This window comes from Dama dama, chromosome 13, assembly GCF_033118175.1.
Source record: "Dama dama isolate Ldn47 chromosome 13, ASM3311817v1, whole genome shotgun sequence".
NCBI classification, from domain to species: Eukaryota; Metazoa; Chordata; class Mammalia; order Artiodactyla; family Cervidae; genus Dama; species Dama dama.
In genome coordinates, this window is record NC_083693.1 from 29635761 (window position 1) to 29645118 (window position 9358).

At 53.1% G+C, this 9358-nt stretch overlaps 1 protein-coding gene across 2 annotated transcripts; it reads left to right on the plus strand.

The window, feature by feature from the left end:
* Positions 1-280: 280 nt before the first annotated feature.
* Positions 281-6077, plus strand: MESP2 (mesoderm posterior bHLH transcription factor 2). Of its 2 annotated transcripts, none has more exons than XM_061158700.1 (2): positions 281-4641; positions 4749-5475. In XM_061158700.1, exons 1-2 carry the CDS (start codon positions 3811-3813, stop codon positions 4851-4853), a joined length of 936 nt encoding a protein of 311 aa, XP_061014683.1. In that variant the 5' UTR covers positions 281-3810; the 3' UTR covers positions 4854-5475. The 2 variants fall into 2 exon arrangements, with proteins under 2 accessions (XP_061014683.1, XP_061014682.1); XM_061158699.1 differs by lacking the exon at positions 4749-5475 and adding an exon at positions 5482-6077 and having other exon boundaries at positions 3273-4707.
* The last annotated feature ends 3281 nt before the right edge of the window (positions 6078-9358 follow it).

Below are 9358 nucleotides of genomic sequence, written 5' to 3' on the forward strand. Positions count from 1 at the left end.
TTAAGCTGAAGCTTCAATACTTTGGCCACCCAATGCGAAGAGCTGACTCATTGGAAAAGACCCTGATGCTGGGAAAGATTGAGAGCAAGATGGCTGAACAGTATTGCTGACTCAAAGGATATGAGTTTGAGCAAACTCTGGGAGATGGTGAAGGACAGGGAAGCTTGGTGTGCTGCAGTCCATGGGGTCACAAAGAGTCAGACACAACTGAGTGACTGAATAACAGATTAATTTTTTTAACAAGTTTATTATTTTTTAATTATTTTTTGGCCACACCGTACGGCATGCTGGATCCTAGTTCCCCGACCAGGAACTGAACCCATGCCTGTGATGTTGGAAGCACAGTGTCCTAACCACTGGATCGCTAGGAAAGTTCCCAGACATGCGTTATCTTGCTTTTGCACCAATAATTGCCCTGGAAATGAGAATCCCCACTTAACAGATGAGAAAACTGAGGTTAAGTTGCTCAAGCTCTGACAGCTGGGAAAGGATGAAGCCTGGACTTTAAACCCAGGTCTAACTGATTCTACAGTCCAGGCTCCTAATCATTAAACCACACTGCCTCCCAATGCTGAGTGGGGCCAGCAGTGTGCCCCTGTGCTCCCGGAGCCTGGCTGAGGGGCCCAGCAAAGAGCCAGGGGCCACAGCAGACCAGCTCCAGGGCCTCACCTCCCAGAACTTATGCTCTGCCATCCCGCAATCAGACTGAGGCCTGGGCTGTAGGACTAAGTCAAACTAAGACAGAAGGAAGCCAGGCTATCCTAGAGAGGAAAGGACAGTATGCAGGGCTCTGCCAATGGTGAATTCCCCTAACTCACCAAGTGCTTTCACAGGAGATCCCTCCAGGCTTGTTCCTTCCTGGGAATCACAAGGCCACTCTACCACTCCATACCTAGTTGCCTGTGCACAAAGCAGCACTCTTTGGCAAAAACTAAAAACACGCCAAAGGTGCATTAAAAAGGGACTGACTATGGTGTGAGCATGCTACGAATACTATATTGCAGTGAAAAGAGGTGAGCTGGAGCACTCAAGATCAATAGCACCTCAATTTGACACTCCAGAATCCAGATCAAGAAATATACATGAAACCTGATGAATCCTGTTTATAACTGTCAATTACATCTACATAAATTTCCTGATAGTATATGTCAATATCTTTAAAGTATTGTGCAGCCTTGGATAAATAATGATTTGCCATTATTTTAATCCTTAAAAGTGTAGGACTGACTATTTTCTAAGTCTCTCTTCCTTTAGGAAAAAAGGATTATTATTTTTTAAATTATTATTATTTGGCTGCTCCATGCAGCGCATAAGATCTTAGCTCCTCAACCAGGGATTGAACTCATGCACCCTGCCTTGGAAGCAAGGAGTCATAACCACTGGACCACCAGGGAAGTACCCAGGATTATTTTTTTAACCTTGGTTTAAACCCTTTTAAATCATGAAATATTGCATAACTAATTGCTTCTCTCCTGTTTGAAATCAAGGCCATTGTTGATTGATTCCACCTTCTTTTTGTGTGATGAACAAATTAAATATGTCCCCTCATTATTATAGTAGTTAAACTAAAAACAGGTGCCCTGACCAATCTTATTCAATGTCAATTATTATTTCATCATAGAGTAGTTAACTTGGGCATATTTTCTCCAATATTTAAAGAATTAAGTTCTGAGGAGAAAGTGGTATAATTTCATCATTGAACGATATCTGCACCTCCTACCATTATTTTTTTTTCCAGTTAGAATTACACAGTAAGATTTAAACAGATGAACACTTAAATCAACTAAGACCAACTATGAGTCAGCTAAACACGTCCTGACATGGAAGGCTCTAAGGACACTGTTGAATGAGAAAAAGCAAATCACAGACAACTTGCCATAACGTTATCTCATTTATACCATGTGTTTTCTAAGGATACAAATGTTTCTGGGAGTGCACAGGGACCAAGTCTGGAAGGACACATGACCCTTGGGGAGCAGTTACAGGGACTCCAGCTTTATGTTTCCATTTCTCATAAAGAGAATGTATTGTTATATAATTGGTGTAAGTAACAGTTAATTTTTAAACAGTCACAAAAATACCACAAGGCCATTTATTACTTTAGGCTGGTGCGGGTTAACCTACTCTTGAAACATCATCACATTAACTTTTAGTTACTGATTGCTGAGTTTTTTTTTTTTTTTTTGGTCACACTTCTGCTCAAAAGTCACTTGGCTCCCCCTTGCCTCAGGAGTAAGATCCACCTTCTTAGCCTGGCCCCAGCCAAGGTGAGCTTGTGCTGTTCACATCACCCTGGCACACCGAAGCACTCTGGGAAGGCCCCTGCCAGGCCTCTGCTTACGGAGTTCCCATATTCAGAATGCTCTCCACCTGCCTGCCTCTCTCCCTACCCAAGTCCTAATCACGGTTCAAGGCCCAGCTGTGACCTCTCTGCCTTCGTGGCCAGACCTCAACCATTCCTGGTCCCCACTTGGCCTTTAGCCTTGGATTTCAGCCTTTTCTCTTAAGATATGAAGAACACTGACACCTCCTTTAAAGTGCAATTATTGCTGAGGAGTGGGCACTTTTAAACTTTACTGTGTCAAAGGTTATAGTATAAGACTGTAAAACAGTCCTGTAAGCAGATACTATAATTATTACTTCCTTTTTAAGAGCTCAGGCTCAGAGCTGCCCAAGGGCACACAGCGAGCTAACGGTGGAGCTACTAATTACATGTTGACATAGCTCCCAGTAAGGCTGAAATCCCACAAGAGCAGAGACCACAACTATCTTGTTCACTCTGGCATGGCTGACATTCACCAGTTGCTAAACAAATATGAATTAAATGATTAATGCCCACAAGCATCTTGAGACATAAATATTGATACTTTCTTTAGAAAATGATAGTAGCAAACATTTAGCCCACTTGCCAGGCTCCCACTATGTGGTCCCATGGATGGTTCCATTTAGCAGCAGCAATCATCCTAGGTGGCAGGTATTTTGTTATTACTGTCATGAGGATGAGCCTCAAAGGAGTTAAATGAACTCCCCAAGGTCACACAGCAAATGAGGATCTGATTCAGGCCTGCGTGGGGGCCCAACCTCCCTCATTTTCATCACCCACTATACTCTATGTCTCTTCTCCGGGCTGCTGGCTCTGTCCTATTTTTCAGGGAAAGAAACTGTGGACAGTGAGATGACCCTCTTGGTATCACTCAGCGAAGCAGCAAGTGCGGGTTCTGGGAACCCAGGAAGGGTCCACCTGTACCTCCCCTCCTTTCCCCAACCCCCTCTCCCGCCATCACCGTGAGCAAGTCCCGCGGCGTTTGTCTTGACGCTTACCCCGCACACTTGTAGGCACTGCGTGGGAGTTATTGGGCACAGCCTCCCGGAGGGTCGTGATGAGGGAGGCGGCCACTCTTTGCAGGGGTCCATGAGTCATTTGAGGGACTGCCTGGCCGCCCCCAGACGGTGGCACTGCCCACCACTGTCAGGGTCCCGGGCACACACCGGAGCAGTGGATGAGGCGGAGTGGGTGGGAACATTGTGAGAAGCTTCGCGACTCCATCCAGATGCGAAGTGTCCCTCCCACATTTCCCCCGGCAGCAGGGACCTCCATTAGAGCCCCCCAGAGGAGTCAGAATCCACACCTCCGCAAATGGGCCCGCTTTCCCAGGGCCCCCCTGCCCAGACCTTCTCTGGGCTCTGTGGGTTTTTACACCTCTCCGCAACCTGGCGGGGGTCCACCTCGCACCTTTGGTCCGAATAAAAGCTCAGTCCTGGAGGTGGCCGGCCCGGCCTGCCTCGAGGAGCCCGCAGCCAGCCCCGGCTATGGCCCAGTCCCCTCCTCTGCAGAGCCTCCTCGGCCACGACCACTGGATCTTCCCTCAGGGCTGGGGCTGGGTCGGCCACTCGGATTCCACGTCCCCGGCCTCCTCCTCCTCGGACTCGTCCGGCTCGTGCCCCTGCGACCGCGCCCGCGGGCCCTCGCAGCCGGCGGCCGCAGCCCGCAGCGCCGCCGAGGCCGCCTCGACGGCACCGAACCGGGCGCGCACCCGGCCGGCGGGCGGACAGCGGCAGAGCGCCAGCGAGCGCGAGAAGCTGCGCATGCGCACGCTCGCCCGCGCCCTCCACGAGCTGCGCCGCTTTCTGCCTCCGTCCGTGGCGCCCGCTGGCCAGAGCCTGACCAAGATCGAGACGCTGCGCCTGGCCATCCGCTACATCGGACACCTGTCGGCCGTACTGGGCCTCAGCGAGGAGAGCCTGCAGCGCCGGCGCCGTCAGCGCAGTGACGCGGCGCCCTCTCGGGGCTGCGCGCTGTGCCCCGACGGCGGCCCCGCGGAGGCGCAGAGGCAAGGCTGCTGCTCCGGCTCGGCCGCCGGTGCCGCTGTGTCCTGGGGGTCCCCGCCCGTCTGCCCCGAGGCCCTAGCGGCGCCCGAGCGCCTGGGGAGCAGGGTCCCCGACATGGGACCCTGGCTGACACCCCCTTACTGCCCCGGGATGCAGTCGCCCCCGCAGCTCTCTCTAGGAAGAGCCCCTGATGCGGCCCTTTGGACGCCGCCTCAAGCCTGTTGTGGAACGCAGACACCCCCAGAGCCCCGGAACCAGCCCACGCCCTGGACATCGCCCCGCGCTTCTCTGGAGCTGGCTACAGTGTACCAGGTGCGCGCCCAGGCTCTCGCCACTTCCCTCGGAGTGGTCCCCAGGCTTCGATTGGAAACGGAGGGGGTGAGTAAGCTCTGGTCTCCCGAGAATCTCATGCCTTTTAGATCCCGGGCTACCTAATCCTGATTAGGGATGGAGAGGAGCTGAAGCGGAGGGATGAAGAGGACCGTAACCTCCTTGGGGAGAGGGGTTGGGCCCTGGGAAGTTAAGTCCACTCCCACCTCTACCTAAACGCCTTCACAGCCATGGGGAGGAGGGGGGAATCTTAAGACTTGCTTTCAGAGTACAGGGTGGAAGGTAGCGGGGGCCTTCAGGAAATTCCCTCCTGGTGCTCCGTATTGCCGGGAGGTGGGGGACAGTGAGAATAGAGGGGAGGCATGACTACCCCAGGGGGAGGGGCTCCCTAAGTAGATGGGCTTGGAACTGGTGACCTTCATGTTTTCCTCAAGCTGCCGTAAAAGAGCATATTAATAAACGAGATTTACTGAATGCTTACTGTGTGCCCAACCCCATTCTTGGTACTTTACATGTATTAACTCATCAGCCCTGTGGCAACCCTGTGAAGTGGGCTTTGTTGTCATCATCACCGTTTTATAGAGGAAAAAACTGAGACTAAAAGAGGTTATCCACGAGTTCTCACAGCTAGTGAGTAGCTGAGCTGGGATTTGAACCTGGCAGTGTATCTCCAGAGCCTGTACCCTTAACCATTGTGCTTCAGTGCATCTATGGCCTCAGGGCCCTTCAGCAGCTGCCAGCCACACTATGGGCAACCTTCAGGTTCTGGATTTCAGGGCCTGAGGCAATGGCCCACTAACCTGCTGCTCTTCTCTCCCTCAGGGTATCTCTGTGTCTCCCGAGTCCTGTCTGTTGCCAGAAACCCCTCCTCTCTTGCCCCGCCCTGCCTGCCAGCGACTGCAGCCTCAGACGCAGTGGGGATGCTGGAGCCACGCTGCAGAGGTGCTGCCCAACTCGGAGGACCAGGGACCAGGCCCTGCCCTCCAGCTCAGTGATGAAAGCCCTCCCCAGAACTCAGGCCTTCCGCTCAGCGGCTGCCCTGAATTTTGGCAAGAAGATTTGGAGGGGACTCACCTGGGCATGTTCTACTAATGGCCTTGCCTGCCAATAGTAAAGGCCACCCCCTTTTGCAGCCAGGAATCAGGCCTGTAGTGTAGGCTGCCTGCCTCATCGGCTACTTCAGTAGTATTCAGGCTTTCTTTTATCAAGGACCCCTTTTCCAAGTGATGTCTTTCATAGAAGCAGTGTTTAAAGCAGATAGGGGGTTACCTCCCTGGCTGAAGTCGAGGCTGGGGCAGTCCCTCCACTCCCTGACATCCCCCAGAATGTCCAGTGCTCTGCAGGGCATAGCTTGAGTGGCAGTAAGATGGTAGTTACTTGACCACAGTGGTTGGCCAGGCTGGGACTGGTGGGGGAGTGTACTGGGGGGGCGGGGTGGGGAGTGGGAAGAACTCTATATGCTTAGATTTTGTACTTCTTAAAAAACACACACACAAAAAAATTTGGTTTGTCTGTTTTTCTTCTGTCCACCTGGGTTTTTATTGCTTCTGGAAAAGGAAAAATGTTCCCATAGGGCAAGGAACAAGTCATGCTGCTTTTCCCCTCCGGAAATCCAGGCCTACTGAGGTTGATATAGGCCCTCACTTGCCAATTTGACAGTAATTATCGTGCAGGGGCTCCACCTGGCCTGCTGGGCAAGGTGGGTTAACACTTAGGCCTGTCCCCTTGCCTCAACCCCACTACCATGGCCCTTTCCCATTCTCCTGGGTGCATTCCTGCTGACCCACAGGGCTCTTTCACAGTTAGGTGAAATTGTTTCCCAAAAGGTGCTTGTGCGTGGCTCCCACGTGCTGTTGTTCAGTCACTCAGTTGTGTCCAGCTCTTTGCAACTCCGTGGACTACAGCATGCCAGGTTCCCCATCCTTCACTGTCTGCCAGAATTTGCTCAGATTCATGTCCATTGAGTTAGTGATGCCATCCAACTATCTCATCCTCTGCCACCCCCTTCTTTTGCTTTAAGTCTCAGTATCGGAGTCTTTTCCCATGGGTTAGGTCCAGTGGATTATTTTACTGGGGCTGCCATGAGACAGCCTAGTCAGAGCCTTCCTTGGTCTTTATGGCAGCCTCATGGAAATGGAGCCAGGCTGGGGGCCGTTCTAATGGTGCAGTGTGAGAGAGGGGGCAGGAGGAAGACCAGAGCGTGAGTTCCCACAGGCAGGGCCTCCGATCTGACCCGCTGTCTGCTGATATGCCCTTTGACCACAGGCAAGTCACTCCTCTGTGCCTCAGTTTACCCATCTCTTAAAAGAGGAACTGGTTTAGGTGACCAGTCCCCCAACCTTTCAGAAGTGGGTTCTGTTTCCTACCCCAGGGCCCTCTGTAGGAGCTGCCAGCCCCCTCAGAGGAGGAGGAAACCTCACCCGAGGTTGCATATAGCAAGGAGATGGACACAGGGTGCCACCGCCCTGGGTGTACATTCATTCAGCTCTTAACTCTGTGTAACCGTAGGCAAGCTTCAAAACCTCCCTGAGCCTCTGTCTCTGCAGCTGTGAAGTGGAGACAATTATAAACCCTACCTCCCGGTTCTTAGGCTTGGCACACGGTAATTACTCAATGCTTCCCAGGTAGCTCAGTGGGAAAGAATCTGCTTATCAATGCAGGAGATGTGGGTTTGATCCCTGGTTCAGGAATATCCCTTAGAAAAGTAAATGGCAACCCACTCTAGTATTCTTACCTAGAGAATCCCATGGACAGAGGAGCCTGGCGAGCTACAGTCCATGGGGTCGCGAAGAGTTGGACACAACTTAGCAACTGAACAACAACAACAAAAGCTCAATACAGAATACCTGAAGAGTCACCTGACCCCAGAGATGCTCCAGTCCAGTGGACCCTTCACCTGATTACAGGTTGAGTCATCTGGTTCCAGGGTCCTACCCTGAGAGTGCATCGAGCCAGGACCTGGGAACCTGGGGCTGAGGCCCAACCAGGTCCAGGAGCAATGGATATTTTTTGCTCTTTTCATTTTTATGAAAACAGGTCCAGAGAGAGGAGAACTCTATCTGGCCCTTCAGCTGGGTTGGAACTTCAAGACCCTGACTCCCTGTCCAGTGCTCTTTCCTTCTTGAGAAGACCCAAGGTCTTGGCTCCACAGTCACACGGCACCTGCACAGACCGCGGAGCTGAATAACCGCCCGTCTCCTTCCTTTGGCTCCCACCTATCTGGGCGTAGTCTTTATAGGGACAGAGAGAAGTACTTCCTGGTCCAGTCACTGATGACATTGGCAGGGGCTGGAGTGGAGCTCCCACCAGCAGCAGCCAGAGCTGAGCGTTTTCTAGAAGTTGGCAACCCTGTTCTCCCAACTCCCCTCAAGAGATGTTCCTTTGGGAGATACAAAGGCAGAGGCAAAAGGCTGATGTCACCCCAGCTGGAGTTGCCTGGGACACTTCCTAGTTGCTGCTGGAGTGGGGGAAGCAGGGCCCAGGGGGGTTAGGTCAACCCCCCCACCCCTGTCCTTACCCTTTGGGAGCGCAGGCTCAGCCCTGCCCCTCAGGATCATCAGCCCCTTGCCTCAATTTATGGCTCTGTCCCAGGCTGCTCTTGGCTGCACCTCCACTAAGGCCTTGCAGGGGAGGCTGGTCCCCTCTCTGGGATGACTGGCCTACCCATACCTTCCTGGGGACCCAGGCACCATCCACAGGACATTGGACATTTGCTGAGTACCTCTCCCAGGCCTTTCAATGACCCTGCAGTGCAGAGGACATGCCTCCTGAGGAGTCTCCTGGAGGGGGGGAGGTGAGAGAGGGCACCACCCGCTGCTGCTTCTGGCTCATCTTAAGGACTTGCCATCACCCGCTGGCTGGGAGAGGTGGATCCACCTGTTGACAAATCTCTGGACCGAGGCTGAGCGACTGGACTTCTAGTCACTTCCTGTTCTGCCTACCACCTGCAAACAGGTCTCTGGCTCTGCCTGTCCCGTTTGCATCCTCCAGACAGATTTCCTCCAGCCACACAGGGGTTGTGAATGCCAGTGCTGTGAGCGGTCAGGTGACGCTGGCTTCTGCTCCGGCACCAGCATTAGAGCCTGAGTCTTAATATCCCTGCTCCACAGTTTCTTTATCTCAAAACTGAGATAAAGACGGTCCTTATCTCCCTGTTGGGAACCAAATGAGATAATGCGCATAAAAGCTTAGCCGAGTGCCAGGCTCAGAGACTAGAGTCCCTGCTGACTCTTCTACCCGGGGGCCAGCTCTCCCCCAGAGACCCTAGATGGTGGGTCTGGTCCCTTCCCCAGTGGGGACCCCAGAAGGTCAAGTGCCAGCCGCAGCCACTGAGCCCTGGAGACAGGAAGGGCTGGTCCAGAGGGGCTGGGCTGGGGGGAGCCTCCTGGTTGGTGGAGGGACCCACAACCAAGGCTGGCCCCGCCCCTTGGCCCCGCCCCACCCTTTGACGTGCGGAGGGCAATGGAGCGCAGAGGAGCCTTCCTGGACCCAGGCCCGCTGGCGCGAGCTTCTCACAAGAGGCTAGGGAGGGAAAGGGCCAATGGGGCCTTGAGCAGGAGACAGCTCTCCTTGAGTGTCAGACTGTGCGCTAAGTACGTGACTCTCAGATCCACACACCAACCGTATGATATGCATGCATGCAAGCTTAGTCTCTCAGTCATGTCTGACTTTTTGTGACCCCATGGACTGAAGCCCACCA